Raw genomic sequence first — 20,007 nt, forward strand, 5'->3', positions numbered from 1 at the left:
AAGTATTTTGTATTTAAGAAGTGTATTAGGAAATGCTTTTATACCAAAAAGCGACTATGCTAGTTTTATTGTGTAGCATTGTAAAAGTTTGTAATTTAAAAAATAAATAAATTGAAGTAAATTTAATATAAATTTAGCATAGACAAACACTTGGGAAACACAAGTACAAAGTTTGAAAACGTTTAGTTGAGTATTTTTCATTTAAGAAGTGTATTAGGAAATGCTTGTATACCAAAAAGCGACTATGCCACTTTTATTGTGTAATAATGTAAGTGTTTGTAATTTTCAAAAAAATTAATTGAAGTTATTTCCATAAAAATCAAGCATAGACAAACACTTGGAAAACACAAGTACAAAGTTTGAAAAACGTTTAGTTGAGTATATTGTGTTTAAGAAGTGTATTAGGAAATGCTTTTATACCAAAAAGCGACTATGCTAGTTTTATTGTGTAGCATTGTAAATGTTTGTAATTGAAGAAATAAATAAATTGAAGTTAATTCAACCAAAATCAAGCATAAACAAACACTTGGATAACACAAATACAAAGTTTGAAAAGGTTTAGTTAAGTATTTTTCATTTAAGAAGTGTATTAGGAAATGCTTGTATACCAAAAAGCGACTATGCCACTTTTATTGTGTAATAATGTAAGTGTTTGTAATTTTCAAAAAAATTAATTGAAGTTATTTCCATAAAAATCAAGCATAGACAAACACTTGGGAAACACAAGTACAAAGTTTGAAAACGTTTAGTTGAGTATTTTGTATTTAAGAAGTGTATTAGGAAATGCTTTTATACCAAAAAGCGACTATGCTAGTTTTATTGTGTAGCATTGTAAGTGTTTGTAATTGAAGAAATAAATAAATTGAAGTTAATTCAACCAAAATCAAGCATAGACAAACACTTGGAAAGCACAAATACAAAGTTTAAAAACTTTTACTTAAGTATTTTTCATTTAAGAAGTGTATTAGGTAATGCTTGTATACCAAAAAGCGACTATGCTAGTTTTATTGTGTAATAATTTAAGTGTTAGTAATTTTCAAAACAAATAAATTGAAGTTATTTCCATAAAAATGAAGCATAGACAAACACTTGGATAACACAAATACAAAGTTTGAAAACGTTTAGTTGAGTATTTTGTGTTTAAGAAGTGTATTAGGAAATGCTTTTATACCAAAAAGCGACTATGCTAGTTTTGTTGTGTAATAATGTAAGTGTTAGTAATCTTTAAAATAAATAAATTGAAGTAAATTTAATAAAAATCAAGCATAGACAAACACTTGGAAAACACAAAGACAAAGTTTAAAAACGTTTAGAGGTATTTTTCATTTAAGAAGTGTATTAGGAAATGCTTGTATACCAAAAAGCGACTATGCTAGTTTTATTGTGTAGCATTGTAAGTGTTTGTAATCTAAAAAATAAATAAGTTTAAGCTAATTTAATAAAAATCAAGCATAGACAAACACTTGGATAACACAAATACAAAGTTTAAAAACGTTTACTTAAGTATTTTGTATTTAAGAAGTGTATTAGGAAATGCTTTTATACCAAAAAGCGACTATGCTAGTTTTATTGTGTAATAATGTAAGTGCTTGTAATTTTCAAAAAAAAAAATTAAAGTTATTTTAATAAAAATCAAGCATAGACAAACACTTAGAAAACATAAGTACAAAGTTTGAAAACGTTTAGTTAAGTATTTTTCATTTAAGAAGTGTAATAGGTAATGCTTTTTTACCAAAAAGCAATTATCCTAGTGTTATAGTGTAACATTCCGAGTGTTTGTAAGTTAAAAACACAATCACGAAGTATAAAAAGGTTTATTTTTATTCTTATTGAGAAAAACTATAATATTGTTTTATAATATTTTAGCATTATTGTGTACTTTTATTAATTTCTATATTTTAAAAATGTTTAAAAAATTATTTAAGAATTTTTACTGTTTTTTTTATTTTTTTATATTTTACACAATGGTTTAACATTTTTTTAGAACACTTTTTTGTTATTGCATTATTGCGTTCTTATACAAATGCTTACAAATTTAAAAATCTGTTTTTACTATTTTTATTTATTTGTATTTTGTTTACAGAATTATAAACTTTAAAAGGTCTTAATTTTATTTTGATTTAGAACTTCCTTTTTGTTTGTAATTTAATTTTCTTTTATTTTTTATTAATTTACTAATTAAAAAAAAAAAATTTTTTGTTATCAATTTACAAACTAAAAAAAAATTTTTATTTATTTCATTTTTATTAATTAAAGAAGTAAAAAAAAAAATCATTATTTTTATTTCATTTTTATTAATTTAGGAAGTAAAAAAAAATCACTATTTTTATTTTATTTTTATTAATTTACGAAGTAAAAACAAATTTTTGTTTTTCTTTTATTTATATTAATTTACGATGTAAAAAGAAAATTATTTAATTATTTTTTCATTTTTATTAACATATGAAGTAAAAAAAAAATTGTTTTTTTTAATTTTTATTAATATACGATGTAAAAAAAATTATTTAATTTTATATTATTTATTTATTTATTTTTATTATTTCAATATTGTCCAGTGAGATTTTTCGTCCTTTTCAAAATTGTCCTGTGAATTTTTGTCCTTCTCAAAATTGTCCAGTTTAGTTTGTTTGAACTCAGTGTGTTTTTAGCCGAATATCAAGCTGAAAATTTTGTCCAGTCGGATTTTGTCCAGCGAAAAAACGACCATGGGAGTACAGCACATTTTTTTTGGTCATATTGTAAAATTCAAATAAGTACATATGATTTAGGTGTGTTTTGGCTTAGTTAAAAAGAATCTAAAAAAAAATAATTTAGGTTTCCAAAAAAAAAAGTTGCTGCCCAAAAAACTGATTTCAACCCCAAAAATCACAACTATTTTGAGTTTTCAACTTAATCAGTAATAAAATACTTATACATGTCTTAGACTTAAAGTTTATATCTTAAATGAAAGCTTATAATTATAGGCATAAATTAAAGACATTTCAACTGTTTTTTTTGTATTATGACATAATTATTACACTAAATATGCAAACTTTCTATGTAAAATTGTACTTTATTTTTTAATATAAAAAGCAAATTTTTCTGCTGTTTTACTTATAGTTTTTTGATTTAGAGTATAAAATGTGTCGAGTCAGCTAGGCAGAAAGATATTACTGATGTAGTGTCATTTCAGTTGCATGTTGACATACAAGAAATAGAATACATTTTAATTCACTTTCTGACTCATTTTCGAAAAAAGTTTATTTATTAATTTCGTTTAGCTCTCTTCAGAATAACATTGCTAAAAACTATGAATATTGTAGAGTAATTTTACAAATAGGGTCTTTAGTAGTATTATTTTTGTTGTCGTGTTATTGATTGTCGTATTTTTTAATGTGCTTTTTATTTAATTTAGTTTAAGGTAAAAATTTCTACTATTTTAAATGTTTTTGTTTTAGCAATTTTGTCTTATAAATTACTTCAAGTTAGTTCAGTACAGCTCTATTCTATTTTTCAAACTTTTTCTAAACAGACTTTTATACTTTATGATAACTATTTTTTGTTAGACTTTTCAAATTGATTATATATAGCTAAAATTACTCTACAATATTCATAGTTTTTAGCAATGTTATTCTGAAGAGAGCTAAACCAAATTAATAAATAAACTTTTTTCGAAAATGAGTCAGTTATGTTTAAACTTTTTAATTAAAACCAGTACCTAAACCAAACTATTCAAATTCACTTTCTGTTATTAGAATATATGATTATTGAGAGCACCTGTCTAAGAGTAAAAGATCTAGACTTATATATCATAGAAAGTGCATGTAAGTTTATTAAAATTAGCATAATTTTATTCTTGAATTTAATTTCTTTTATTTAATATAAAAATAATTTTTTTTAGCTTTAAGTATGTTATTGTTTTCAAATTACTATTAGTTAAAGTTTATAAAGTATTGTACATCTAAATAAATTAAAACTTAATTTGTTAGTTTGTTTAAGTGTTTTAATTCTCTAGTTATAAAGCTTTTTATCAAATGTTTTTTAATTTTAAACTCATAGCGTTAATTGTTATTGTATTTACTTATATAAAATGCTCTCATAATCATAATTTCTAATAACAGAAAGTGATTAAAAATGTATTCTATTTATATATCAACATGCAATTTAAATGACACTACATCAGTAATATCTTTCTGCCTAGCTGACTCTTTTATATTCTAAATCAAAAATCTAAAAGTAAAACAGCAGAAGAATTTGCTTTTTATATTGAAAAATAAAGTACGATTTCACAGACAAAGTTTGCATATTTAGTGTAATAATGACATCATACTACAACAAAATCAGTTGAAATGTCTTTAATTTATGCCTATAATTATAAGCTTTCATTTAAGATATAAATTATAAGTCTAGCAGGGTTGCCACACACTCGGGAGCAGACATGTTAAAAAGCTCTGCTTTGTTTACTCGAGCGTGAAATTACTAACTTAAAACAAACCAAAGTTTATACGCTTCATTGCTGAATTACCATAGTAACTATTAGCATTTTACCAACTCTGCTCGGGAGTTCAGGGAAACTCAGGGAATTTTAAAGTTATAGAAAATCTCAGGGAGACTCAGATAATTTTGATTTTTTTTTAACTCAAGGAAACTCAGGGCAGTTTTGGTTTTTTCTAAAAATTGCATGGAAATTTTAAGACTTTTTAAAAAATCTCAGGGAAAATTTTTCTAGATCTAGAATGAGATTTAGTTAATCCAGTTTCAATATTTTGTTCAAAAAAATTAATTTTATTTATTCTTTAGTGCTTAGTTAAAAAATTTTTAGCCCTGCGGCTAGTTCTTCAATATTGTTAGGATTAATATTGTAATTTTTTACTAAAAAATTTTAAACATAACTCACTCATTTTCGAAAAAAGTTTATTACAGTAACCTCTTGCTTATTTACGCACATTGTGTCCGCAGAAAAAGTGCGTAAAGATACGTCGAGAGGGACCAAATATACTTACTATAATGGCTGTTTTTTGATATTACTTCTAGTTAAAAGCAGACTGGGGACTTTCTCACTTTTTAAAAATTTGTTTAATTATTAAACAAATATAAAAACAAAAGATAATACTATACATATTTAAAAAAAAGGATTTAAATTTATATAAAATTTAATATTTTTAGAAAATTTTTACTAATTTTAATAATAATTAGATTTTATCTTTATTTATATGTGATTTATTTGATACTAAACATTTATATTCTTTTCTACTTAGCAAATTCAATTTATAACTAAGCATTTGTGTTAAATGTAAGCTCTATATTTATTAAGTATCACTGCTTTTTTTTGCTAGGAAGTTTCATAAGATTTCTTTTTTATATGTTTGTTCATATATAGGGCAAGAGTGCTGTATTATTGGTTTGTGTTTTAAACTTTCATTATTTCATTATACTTTCATTATTAATTTAACACAGTCATATTTCTTTCAGAATTATAATTTAAACTCGTTATTGTTAACAAAATTTCTGATATACTGAGGTATAACTAAATGTTTATCAATTAGTCAAGGAACATAAGTTTACAAAGTCTAAAGGTATGGTATAGTGAGTAAGCATTTAAAAGCATATTATACATTAAAAATATAAAATATACCTAATTTGTGGAATATTAAAAAATATTAAATTTTTTTTTTTTAATTTTATAGAATTCTAAAATGCGTAACTAAACGAGAGTGCGTAACGTCACGAGTGCGTAAAGATGTGAGAGGTTACTGTAATTAATTAATTTTGTTTAGGCATCCTCAGAATAATATTGCTAAAAACTATTAATATTATAGTGTAATTTTAGTTATATACAATGAATATGAAAAGTTTAGCTAAAAATAAAGTATAAAAGTCTGTTTAGAAAAAGTTTGAAAAATAGAATTGAGTTGTACTAAGCTAATTTGAAGTAATTTATAAGACAAAATTGCTAAAACAAAAACTTTTAAATAATAGAGTTTTCTACCTGAAACTAAATTAAATAAAAAAGCACATTACAAAATACAACAAAAACGACAACAATAATACTACTAAACACACGCTATTTATAAAGTTTTAAATTGTAAAAATCTCTTTGTTTGCAAATTTTTTGCTTGCAAGTTCTAATAAACAAAGATTCTAGAACTGAAAGATGGTAGGTGTTTCTAGCTTGGGATAGAATTTTGAACTTATCATCTAGGTAGTTCTCAGCACAAACAGGGTTGTTGACAAGGTGCTCTTGGATAGATGAATGATCACCCTTTGCTTAACGTCGTCATTAAAAATAAACCTTTTTAGCTTTTTTGTGACATGCTACTCTTGCCTAATTTGTAATTTTTTATAAATAATAAAAATTTTAAAAATTTGTAAAAAACTCCGGAAAGTTTCGGGTCACTTAAGGAAGATTTTTTGACTCAAAGAGTGGCAAACCTGGTCTAGGACATGTATAAGTAATTTTATTACTGTTTAAGTCAAAAACTCAAAAACTATGTGATTTTTGGGGTTGAAATCATTTTTTTGTACAGCAACTTTTTTTTTGCAAATTTAATTTTTTTTAAGATTCTTTTTAACTAAGCCAAAACACACCCGAATCATGTGTACTTATTTGAACTTTTAATATGACCAAAAAAAATGTGCTGTACTCCCTACCCCTACATTTTACAGATAAACTTTTCACATTTAAGGTGATTATGACGTCATAATACATCAAAAGCAGTTAATATGTTATTTAATCTATGTAAATAAGTATAAGCTTTCATTTAAGAAACAAATTATAAGTCTAGGACATGTATAAGTGATTTTATTACTGTTAAAAGTCAAACAATAGAAAAATATGTGATTTTAGGGGTCAAAATTAGTTTTTTGGGCGGCAAACTTTTTTTTTTGCAAAATTTCAAGTTTTTTTTTCAGACTCTTTTTAATGAAGCAAAAACACATCCAAATCATATGTACTCATAAGTCCAGCAAATACCACCCAAGTACTCCCTACCCCTACTTATGTTTAATAGTAAAACTTTTCATAGAAAAATAAGTATATTTTGTTTTTTGTTTATTTATTTTTTTGTTAATTTTCTTTCAAAACCAATTAATAATTCAATTTTGTTTTTGAAATTATGGTACAAATGTTAAAGTTGAAATGTTTTTAAAAAGTCAAATAAAACTTATAAAGTTTTTAAACAATTTATTAGCAAATAGAAAATTTTTTCCTATGTCAAAAATATAATTGTTTTATTTTAACATTGTTTATTAAAAAATTCCTTATAATTATTTTGGTGTTGTACATATCTTTAAATTCTATAATTCAAACTAAATACTATAAAATGCATATAAAATTTAAAGTAAGTTGACAAAATTTTATATGTATGACAAAATAATTTAATAAAAATATTATATAATAAAATTAAGTAAATAATTAGAAAAATAGTTATGAAGTTTTTGAATACTATAAAATATTGTTGGATAATATTCAATTTAAAATATTTAACAAAAGTTTTATTAAATTTGTAAAAAGTTTAAAATAAGAACAATACAAGTCAAACAATTAACACTTTTTTAAATTTTAATTTAGTTATGCAAACTGATTTTTGAATATTTAAAAAATATTTGCTACTATAAAAATAACAAAGTAAATTATTTGTTATAAAAGTCCACACATTTTTTTAAGCTTTGTTTCTCAAGTTCAACTTCAAGTACTTTTTTTTGCAAAATACTAATAAAACATACAGCAAGTGAGTTTTTAAACTATTTACATTATTCTATATAAAATCTTTTAAAACTATAACTTAAAGATACTAAAATACTGTTTAAGGTTTTGTTTGAAACAATCTATAAATAGAAAAAAAAATACACAAAAGTTCTATTAAGGATATGAAATAAGTACATGTTACAGTTTATTCATAAAATAGTACAATTAAAGGAAAACTCTCAGAAAAATTGAAATGGAATCAAGTTACATCTTGTTTTATTGTTGAAATGAATACTGTCAATCAAAAATATTGTCTTTAGCTTTCCGATGTTATACTATTGAAAGGAACAGAAATAATTAATTTATCCAATAATATAAGATAAAATTTGAAATGACATTAAGTTGAAATGACACTATTGTTAGAGTTAAATAAAGCCTTATAAAACAAGTTAATTTTTGTATAAAATTTCCAGCAATATGTAACATACATTAACCACAATACTAAAATTATACAAAAAAGTTTAAAAGTTGCATTGTTAAAATAATACTACAGTGCTTATTCACTTAATCGGACTTCACTTATCCATACGCTCACTTATCCGGACAGTTTTGGTCAGAAGAAAATTAAAAAAATTTCAATATTAAAGACTAACTTTTTTGTAAAATACAAATATTAAAGCTTTCATGCTTTAAGAAAAGTATAAGTGATTTTATAAATCCTGAAAAATGTGAAAAAACTATATAACAAACTTCTCAACTTTCTATTTTAATAAAACTTTCAAAAAAATTTAGCTTGATAGGAGTGGTATGTTTTTGTTAATTTGACTTTAAACTTAATCAAAAATTTTAGTTTTTTTTATGTCAGTTTTTTTTTTCATTGTTTAAAATGTTTCAATTACTATGTATTTGTTTTTACCATAACATTTTTATTATGCATTGCATTATATGCAGCAGTCATATTATTGTATGAAAAAAATAATTTTTTGTTCTTATCCGGAATTTGGTTATCCGGACATGTTTACAGAAAAATCTTGTCCAATGTGTTCAAACAAGTGAATAAGCACTGTATTACTTACAGTTGAAGAGACATCTAAGGTGGCAGTTAAAATTACATACAGTAGTATAAGTACAAGTTATATAAGTACAGCAAAATAAATTTAAAAATCATTAGCTGGAAAAAATAAATAAAGCTGGAAAATTCCCTAATATTGAACCAAAGTGTGCGCACAAAAAATTAAGTATGACCGGATATTTAAAAGTTTTATCTTTTAAAAATTAGCTTCAGCTAAGTTAAAAAATGTTTTGTTCTGGTTTTAGCAAGTAACTAATTTTAGTTAAATATCAATCTGATAATTTTTTGTTTTGTTTGATCTTGAACATTATTTAAATGACTATAAAATTACAGCTCAACTACCTTTAACATTTTTATTTTTTGGAAAATGTCAGTTGACTCAGATGAGATCATAAAAGGAAACTTGTTACAGCTAAAGAACAGTGGACTTTCAAAAGTAATTTATTTTAAATAAGTTCATATCTATACATTGTTTATTGAACGACAAATAAAAGCACTCAAAATGTTTTGTCCTAAGACCTGGTGCACAAAAAAACCTTTTAGTTGTCAAGTCGCACATCACTTGGATACCTTTTAACGTCTTGTCCAGGACATAATACAATTAAATTAATATGCAAGTTTTAAAAAACTTGAACAAAATTTTATAATTATAGTTTATAATATCAGTTTACTCTCAGCTGTTTCCCCTATCTTCAGCAGAGCTGAGATTTTCATGCCATAATTCAATAATAGGGGGTATATTATTATTAATTAAATTAGCATATTTGACCCTTTGTGAAAAAGTGTCCCTTAGTGCATATTAGACTCCTATCCAGTTTTGTCATAAATTTGAAATAACTCTTTGCAATAATGAAAATATTTTTCAATAACTTACATACATTGTGATGATACTTGAGTATATATATATATACTTTGCTTTTAATATATATATGTATATATATAAAATTCAGTGGGAAATATTAACAAGAACAAAAAATAAATATAGTTTAAAAAACGGATATAAATTGTGTAATGCGGAAAAATCGAAATTTGAAAAGTTAATAAATCAGAATCTCTAAACAAAAGAAACAAATTACAAACTAGCTGCATACATTATCGTAAACAATTTATCTAAAAACTATGTTAATAATTTTGTCTAAAATCAACTATCTATTATTACGTAATACCTAATTTTGTATAATTTTATTGCTGTACTTACAAGTTTGCTTTTCATTGAATAAAACTTGGCTGAAGACGCGTATTAAACGCAGAAACAGCTGTCCAAAGCAAAAGTTTATTTTGTGTATTTTAATTATATATATATATAATATAAGGTTATTATTTAAACTTAAGCACCTTCTATTGAGCCACACTTGAAGGGCTTTCAAATAATTTATTAGAAATACAACATTTAAAAAAAAACTAGTACACGTGTTTCATAAGACTAGACACCTTAATCTTCAGCCAGCTAAATTTAAAATAAATGCACTTTGCTAAACATAGAAGCAAAAAAACAAAAAACAGTATGACGTAATATTGTGCATTACAAGAATTCATTACAAATGTCTGCCTTTAATACACATCCTCAGCCAAGTTTTGTTCAATGAAAATCAAATTTGTATATACATAATTTATTGAAATGACAATTTTAAAAATGCTGGAACATATGTTTCATAAGGACAAAAAAGATTGTCTCTAATCTTCAGCCAGTTCAAATTTAAAATAAAAAGCACTTTGGTAAACAAAGTTGCAAAAGTTTACAAAAAAACAAAAACAATATGACTTATATTATATATGACATATATATAATATGACATATATGACGTATATTATATATATATATATTATATATGACGTTATATTGTTTTTGTTTTTTGTAAACTTTTGCATGTTTGTTTACCAAAGTGCTTTTTGTTTTAAATTTGAACTTGCTTAAGATTAGAGACAATCTTTTTTGTCTTTATGAAACATATGTTCCAGCATTTTTAAAGTCGTCATTTCAATAAATTATTTAAAAGCCGTTCAAGTGGGCTCAGTAGAAGGTGTTCAAGTTTGAATATTAACCTTATTTTATATATATATATATACATATTTGCTTTTCATTGAATAAAACTTGGCTGAGGATGTGTATTAAACGCAGACATATCTTCTACATCCTCATAGTCAAGACAAATTTTCACAAAGAAAGCAACACCTCTACTAGGTAAACTACTGTTAGAAGTTCTGTTCACAAACTCAAAACCCTCCAATTTACCAATAAAAGGTCTCATACTAGCCAGCCAAGTATACATACACAAATTACATCAGGCAAACCCTCAACTGAACTCAAAAGTTCTTCAATTTTATACACATTTGCATTCAAACTTTTTATGTTCATAAAAAATATACTAGTGCTATTTATATTACTAAATGTTACATCATTTAAATCTAAGTAACACTCATCTTTTTTTTAGAAGAAATAGATTTATTAAGTCTAGAAAAACAATCATAATAAAAATAGTTTACACTCTGAAAAGGAAAGACACAATTTTTACAATCATAACAATAAAATTTACAAATACGTTTTTTATATTCACTAAGTTTTATATTTTTTTCTTTAGCAAACTCAACATTACATCTTTTAGAACATAAAAAGCAACTTAAATGATTTTTAAAATTTTTACAAGGCAATTTACATTTAAAACATTCTTTTTTTTTCACAACTTTTAAACTATTTTCTCTCATTTTAACTAAACTCTTGTTACATGCAGTTGAACATCTATGATGCATCCACATAAAGCAACCATTACAATACAAGCACTCATCTGAAAAAGAAAACTTTTTATAACATGTTATACAATATTCATCATTTCCAACATTAACTAATTCATACTCACTCACACAGCCTTTGTAATAAAAATGATCTTTATTAGATCTATAAGATTATACTCATAATTATTTTAATCAGAACATTAGACATGTAACCATCTCTCACAATTTTCACAACAAATAGAATTCACATTTAGGGGTTCAGAGTTATTTTGATACACCCTGCAAACACATTCTATATCACTAAACTATCTAAGTTAAATTTTAAAGAACTCATTTAAACATATAATATTTTTTTATTGTACTTAAAAGATAAAAAAATAGCTTTTTGTTGGTTTTGTTGATACCTAAAATTTTATGCCAGTAATCTTAAAACCAATTTAAAATAATTAAGCTTAATAAAAAGTTTTAAAAATAAGTTAAAAAGAATAATTAATTTTACATACATAAAAAAAAATTCAGAAATGGGCAAAGAAGATTGGATGTCTTTATGATAGGTCTACTAAAGGTATCAAAAGAATTGAACTATCTGATAACAAAGAAAAAAATAAAAAGGTATTATTTAGTAATTACTTTGAGGCCAGATAATGTGGTACAGAAATTAACATTTGGTATTATATGAAATATAAAAGTATTTTAACTGTAAGTTAGATTTTGTTGAATTTAAAAAATTAAAGAACTTTTTGCGATTTAGTCAATTTTTAAAATTTTATATAAGTTGCAGGTTATAAACTTTTTTTAAAGTAAATAGTACTTTTACTAAAATTATTTAAGTAAAAGTTATGGAATTACTGTAAATATATATTAAAGATTTCTTAACAATTGAAAAATTAACAGGGTTGCCACACACTCAGGATAACTCATTATATTTAAAACTTATTTTTTAAACTCAGGCTGACTCAGGATAGTTTTACAATTTTTTAAAAATCTCAGGACATGTTTAGTTGATCCTATTGCAATAATTTACTGTTTATATTTTATAATTTTTTTTATACAACCAATTTTTAAAGAATTAAAAAAAACTCAGGATGACTAAGGATGGTATAAAGTCACTTAAGACAGTTTTTGGTCTATCAGGATATTTTTTTGACTCCAATCTTTCAAAGCGGCAACCCTGAATTTATTAATTAAGAAATCTTTTTTTTATCATTTTTACTTAAAAACTTCTATATTGGAACATAAGTGACCAGTAAATATACAATAAGTTACACAAGACACACAATTTCAAAAACACTAAATATATTTCTAGCAACTCTCTTCAGTAGCGTACAATGCTAACAAATAACAAGATTTTACACACTTATATAGTAACCAAGTAATCATAAAATAATCAAGAGATTAATAAAAGACAAAAGCAATTAGTAACAATTGAAATTTAAAAAGTTCATTTATTTTATAATCGATCTACAGTAAAACTTAACGTAAATAAAAGCAATTCTTATAAAATGTTACAAAAATAAAGAAACAGTATAGTCAAAATTATTTTGCTTACATAAAACAGGTTTCCTTAACAAAAAACAAATGGCTTCTAATTTAATCAAATTTTAATAATTTTAAATCTATCTATACTATAGTTGTTTGCACAAGTTGGATTATTAACTAAATGTTCTGAAATAGATGAACGTTTAGTTAATAATCCAACTTGTGCGACCAATTATAGTATAAATAGATTTAAAATTATTAAAATTTGTTGTAATGTTTTTGATTTAATTAAATTAGAAGCCATTTGTATTTTGTTAAGGAAACCTGTTTTATGTAAACAAAAAGATTTTGACTATACTGTTTCTTTATTTTCGTAACATATTATAAGGATTGTTTTTATTTACGTTTAGTTTTACTGTAGGTCGATTACAAAGACTTTTTTAATTTTAATTCTTACTAATTGCTTTTGTCTTTTATTAATCTCTTGATTATTTAATGATTACTTGGTTACAATATAAGTGTGTAAAATCTTGTTATTTGTTAGCATTGTACTCTAGTGAAGACAATTGCTCGAAATATATTTAGTTTTTTTGAAATTGTGTGTCTTGTGTAACTTATTGTTTGAAAACTTCTATAACAGCGGTTCTTAACCTTTTTTCATGTTTACCCCTTTTTGCAAGATTATAACCAAAGTTACCCCTTTTCAGAAGGTAATTACCAAATTTACCCACAATTTACAAAGTAATGTTTAATTTTGACGAGAAAAACTAGATTTTTTGAAGTAAAAACTTATTAAATATAACAAATCTTGAAACTTAAAGAGTTTATTTAACTTTTAAGAACACAGATAAACACTAACTTATAAACTAAAAAACAATTATAAACATTAATTTACATAACTTGTGACAAAGACAATTTATCCCTTTAAACAAAGGAATTTTTCCCTAGGGATATTTTTACCCCAGGTTAAGAATCACTGTTCTGTAAGAAACCTATCAAAGTTACTACATTTGATTCTTTGATTCTATATATCTCAATAGTTGATTTGAGTTTTGTTCAGCGGTTAAAAATGTCTGATAGTTAAGATAAAACTCTACTAAAAATGATCAAAAAAGGTGAACCCTCAATAAGGCCTTAAGCTAATGATAGAATTTTCAAAAATTATACTTCCTAAGCCTTCAAAATTTGTTTGGGATGTACTATTTTTTGTTTTGAGCTAGTAGCAATGTTTTTATTTAATTAATTCTATGACGTTGAGTTGTGAAAAATTTAATTATTTATTGACTGTACCCACAAATAATTGCTTTAATAATGCATTACTGATTTCTGTTTGTTTTGACTAAAATTGCAGTTTCTTGCGAGTATGTTTGATTAGTAAGTCATAATAAAATCAGTACCAGTTGGAGAATGTCTCAGAAACTTTTGTGTGGTGCAGTCTAGGTAATTCTTATCATATAAATTTACAAAATTTTGAATAATGTAGCTTTTCAGTAATTAAAAAAAATTTCAGGCCAGCACAATCATTAGTTTAAACAATTGCGTGAAAATTTTCAAAGAACAGATACTAGATGGAAAGAAAATACTCTTTGTTGTTAAAATTACACTTGCTGAAGAGAAGAATCCTGTTTTAGTAAGATTGATTGTAGTTGACTAGACTTATTCTTTAAAATACTCTTCGTGACTGTAAATCTTTAAGGTGTTTGGATGGGATAAGCTAGATGAAAGGGATTTGTGGTTTAATAACTTATCTCTTGTAATCTTTGGACAATATGATAATTACGATGACATTAATAATCAAGGTTTATATTATATGTTGGTTTTAACTAGAGTAAATATTTAAATAGTAGTTACAAATAGTTTAGCTAACAATGAAAACAATATTTTAAAATGTTGTAAATTTTAGATATAATTTAAATCAAATAAACTTTAATAAGTTTAGTCTAGTACTAATTAAGTATTGTACTATATAATTAAATTTTCATTAAAAAGATCTGATAGTTTTAAATGCTTTTTAATTACTATTAACATTAAAGTTGTATTTTTTGGAGAACTTAGATTGGTGTCAAATTGTTTGTAAACTTAAGTTTTACTCAGATTAGCTATATCTCATAAATTACTGGCAAGTAACTAGAAATCACTAAAAATCTATTTCTTAAGTTTTTTTGAGATAACTACCTCAAACATTAAGGAAATGTTCCTTGCAATATTTAGAAAATTCAAAATTTTAAAATATTAAAGATAAAATTACAATAAAAAAGTTAGTATATATACAAGAACTTTCTAAATATTGCAAGGAACGTTTCCTGAAAATTTTAGGTAGTTATCTTAAAAACTGTAGGAGAAGATAGAATTTTAGTGAAATAGTTTATTTTTGCACTTTTAGTTTGCGTTTCCCATAAGGAACCAATTGTTGCCTCTGACTTTGATTGGCTATATCTCAAAAGTTATTTTGAATTTTTTAAATCTGTAAAAAGCATCTTGTAGCATAGTAAAAACTATGTAAGATAATATCAAGTTGTGAAAAAAGGATTTACTCCTTCCCCTTCTATGTTCTTAAAACTCAGAATAATTTTTAAAATCCTGGCTACTTTTCGCTTTAACATAGGCAACTCTGAAAGTTATTGTTTTATTAATAAGCGTTTGTGTAGTTATATTTAGTTTTAGAAAATTTGATGCACAATTCTTATTTCAATATGATTATCTTTTAACCTTATATTTCACTATTGCAACTTTGCTTTAGGGTCTTAACAAGTTTTATTGATATTTATAATATTAATAAGTTTTTATAATAACATTTTATTGAAAACTAAAATGTAATTTAACAAACAGTAGTTTAATAGTTGTTAATTTTTATAAAGTTGTTTTAAATAAATTTGTGTTTCCTTAAAGTTAATAAGATAAATAAAGAAAGTTTTCAAGTTGATTTACTTCAGGGTTTCCTAACCTTTTTTCATAAGGCCTGTTTGAATGAGATTAAAAAATTTTTAGTCCCCTCTGACAAGGTTTTAAAAATAACTACCATTAAATACACCTGATTTTTTTTTTGCTTTTCATCATCAACTCTAGAGTATCTAACGTAAGTTTTAAATTATGACCTCATGCCCCCCCCCCCTGTTCCTTTTTCTACTCATGGCCCCCCTTTGCTACTTATGGCCTACCTTAGGAAACCCTGGTTTATATTTATTATTTGATATTTTTTATAACTACATAGAATCATGAATTGAAAGTTTTTTTTAAATTTGTTTAGTTTTATACTGAAAATTAAGCTACTAAATGTTTTTTTATTGCTTTTTAAAACTAAAGGTAACTTATGAGATTCAAGCAATGAAATTTTAAGAGGTATCTTATATAAGGCCAAAATAAAAAAGTTAAAAAAAAGTTCATATCAAATATGTCGTATGAAAAACATTTTTCAAATTTACTTAGTCTTATCTTAAAAAATATGTCGTAAATAGTTTTTAAGTAATTTATTTTTAAATAAAGAAAAAGCTGAAATTGTTTTGATGTCTTAGTTTTTTTTTTTAAAATATAAAATTTATCTTGTTTTAAAAAATTCATTCAAATATTGCAAGGAACATAGTTGCTTAAAATTTAAGATAAATAATTCAAGCAACTTCCAATATTTCTTTTAAGAGCTATAGGGGGTAAGGCACTTTTTACATGTTGATTGAATTTTTAACATCCTTAATTTTAGTTAATAGTTGATTTTTACTATTTCTTTAAGTGAGCATTAATTTTTAAGATATGAGGGGACCAAGTAGGGTAGTTCAATTTAGTCGTTATGGAAAGGCCAAGTTGAAAAGTATGATTTCATTAAAAATCTGTCTCTGTTATACTTTTTAAGCAATCTTTCTAAAATTTTTTAACTATAGTTTTATTTTAATAATAAATAATCCTACTGTAGGAAAAAAATGTATAAAATTGTATATCTTCTTTAAAATGTATAAAATTTATATATGAGGATTATTTATTATTAAATTAAAGTTATGCTCAAAAAGTTTGAGCAAGATTTCTTAAAAACTGTAAGAGAAGGTATATCTTTATCAAATTTTATGAGTACATTTTTAATTTGATTATAAACAATCCTATTGTAGGACTTAAATAAATTTTGAGTAATTTTTTTGTCATAGAAAAATTTGTTATTTTTCTTCTCTTTTGTCTTTAAAGTTTATTATAGTTTTTTTTCAAACTTTTACATAAAGATTTTTTATAATACAAGGAAAATTTCCTGAAAATTTGAGGTCAGTAGCTTAAAAAATGAATTAAAATAGAATTTTAGTGAACTAAAAAATTCCAAGTTGATAGACTGTAAAAAAATTATAGCCCAAACCTATGTATTAGATAATATTTACAAAAATTGTTATGTCTCAAAAGTTAAAGTTTCTATATTTTATAAAACTGACTTATATACTTTATGCTTTCATATAACTGTCAATATTAATTAAAAAAACCCTTACACCTACCTCCCTATGCCCCAAAGTTGTGTTTTTTAATTCTGATAAAATATTAAAAAAAAAGTCCTTTTCAAATGTTTGTATCAGAATAATTAAAAAACAACTGTCTTAAACTCAATTATTAAGTTAATTTTTTATATTTTATAATTTTTTTTAATGTGTGCCTAAATGTTTAAATTAAGGTCAGTACTTGTTTTTGTAAAAAAAATGTGTTAGAACTCTCTAACGACTAAATAATGTATTAAGCTCAATTTTAATAAAACTGTATGACAATAATAACTAAAAATTATTCTTTTATAATGATAATAAATATGTAATAACAAGTATAAATTTAAAAAATTTTTAATGAAGTACATAGATCAGTAGATCATAACGTTAAAAAAATCCTTAAATTTATTGTATTTAGGTATTAAGTATTTATGTTGTTCTTAAAATTTGTTTCTTTACCAAGATGACTAATTCCTTCATTTAAAATTTCATTGTTAATTGCTTAACACTCATAGTTTATTGATAACAATAAAAATTTAATTTTAGCAGTTTATGATGTTGAAATAAAATCAACGGATCTGAGCGATAAACTAAAACTTCGTGGAGTTTACAAACTTTCCATTTCAACTGAAAATATAGAACTACTTAATAGTAAAACTTACGAGCAAGTTATAAAATGGCCTTTGCATTTTCTAAGAAAGTAAGTTTTGTCTAAAAAACGATATTTTATCTAGTCAAATATATTCTATGCTATCATTATATTATATATAAAAGAATACTTTAACAGTAACACAATATCTTCAACTTACTTTTTGTTTATATATCTTTAAATTTACGTATCTAAAACAACATTTAAAAGCTTAATCAAGTCGTGGGACTTTTTACTTTAAACACAAATATATTAGTAACATTTTTTAATGGTTGGTTTAGAAATTTTTTGAACTCACAATGTTATTTACTATTCAAAGCTCATAATTCTTTATAAAATGATACATTTTTTATGTGGTACTTTTCAAACTTGAATATTTTAAAGTTGATAAAATTAACGATTTTTTTTTAATGACATAAAGTTAAAACAAAAGCAGACATCTATTTTTGAAGTATGTAATATAATTATTTAAAAGTGTTACCTCTTAATAAAGTTTCATTTTGTTTTATAAATGTAGATAAGTTTTAAAGTAAGTTTATCTTGGCTATCAATACTTTTTGATTAAAAACGTTAAGTGCAATTTTGGATTTGAAATTGTTCAAGTTGGAGTCTAAATAAATTAGTTGTTGGAGGCTCAAAGTAAAAATTAATAAAACTTTTCCTGTTTTAAAATTTAGCTTTCTACAATTTATTTTAAAAATTACCTTTTTAAGGGCATAAGGGGGGCCCACCTTGATTTTTTCTAGTTGATCTTATTTGATTGAGTTTTATCTGAGCTATCAGAAATTTTTAACCGATTGAAAAAGTTCAAATTAATTTTTGAGATATGGGTGATCAAAGTCTGTGACCTAAATAGGTTATAATGGAACGCACAAACTAAAAATGCGAAAAAAGACCATTTCACTAAAAATCTATCTCCTTCATTTTTTAAGCAATCTTCTCAAACTTTTACAGAAAGTCTATTATTAAATTTAAAAAAAATAAATGCAGAAACTTTTTTAGTTTAAAAAACTGAAGTTTTTATAAAAAAACACTTTTTTTTATATCTTTTTTCTAAGAATTTTATTTTTTATTATTTTTTAAATCAAAACATTCAAAGTCTTTTAAACAGGGTCAGGAAAATCAGTAAAAGCTAAAAATAATGACAAAAGTCAGGTAATTTGACAAATTTTGAAAAAACGTCAGATTTTCTCTTTTTAAATTAAACTTACTAAATTTCTTATTTTCAAGCCTTAAAAGGTTTAAATTTATTAAACATCCTCTAAAATCAGATTAAAATAGCAAAATTTTTCTAGATATTTTCAAAATTACAAATTTTCCTTCATGTGTTAAAAATGAGTAAAATATTTTTTATAAAACCGCTAAGTTTTTCTGTTAATGTATTGAACAGAGAAACAGTCAACTATGAACAAATACTTTTTGTACAAAGGGTCAAGTATGCACAAAAGAAAATTTTTGCACTAGAGTAAAAAATAAAATATAAAAAACACTTTGAAAAAAACAATTCAAAGAAAAATAGTTATCTACCACGGGTAAGGGTTAGGGGTAACAGTGACAGTAAAAATAAAATACAAATTATAACTAATAAATATAAAAAAACTAATAAAAAGAAAATAAAAATAAGTTACCGACCGAAGGTAAGGGTTAGGGGTAACCGTGATAGTAAAAAAAAAATCAACCCGTGCAAAAGTTTTCCTTGGGGATATTTGACTCCTACCCATTGAACAGATACCCTACTTGAACAAGCACATTTTCTATGCTTTTTAGTATTGATGATGTGTGGCAAGGACACTTTCATAGTGAAATTGTGATACATACAAAAATATTTATCTTGCAGAGTTTTAAATCAAAATGTTTTTGTTTAAGTAAATAATCAAGTTCTTTTTAATTACGCACTTAGTTTTGTATTTTATCTAACTACATGTTTATATGCATACTTTACCTCTTTATATATTTTTCAAAGTTGTTT

General features: G+C 24.0%; 1 protein-coding gene across 3 annotated transcripts in view; it reads left to right on the forward strand.

The window, feature by feature from the left end:
• The first annotated feature begins 9,075 nt into the window (after positions 1 to 9,075).
• LOC145831385 (docking protein 2-like) overlaps positions 9,076 to 20,007 on the forward strand; it is a 28,065-nt gene continuing 17,133 nt past the window's right edge. For 2 of the 3 annotated variants that reach the window (XM_082938631.1, XM_082938634.1), the window contains exons 1-5: positions 9,076 to 9,174; positions 11,988 to 12,080; positions 14,458 to 14,577; positions 14,644 to 14,746; positions 17,936 to 18,089. In XM_082938631.1, the coding sequence (XP_082794757.1) occupies positions 9,106 to 9,174; positions 11,988 to 12,080; positions 14,458 to 14,577; positions 14,644 to 14,746; positions 17,936 to 18,089 (539 nt within the window). In that variant the 5' untranslated portion in view covers positions 9,076 to 9,105. The remainder of the gene's footprint in view (positions 9,175 to 11,987; positions 12,081 to 14,457; positions 14,578 to 14,643; positions 14,747 to 17,935; positions 18,090 to 20,007) is intronic. The other variant, XM_082938633.1, reaches the window with a different exon arrangement.

Source organism: Thalia democratica, chromosome 3, assembly GCF_965202585.1.
Source record: "Thalia democratica chromosome 3, ktThaDemo2.hap1.1, whole genome shotgun sequence".
NCBI classification, from domain to species: domain Eukaryota; kingdom Metazoa; phylum Chordata; class Thaliacea; order Salpida; family Salpidae; genus Thalia; species Thalia democratica.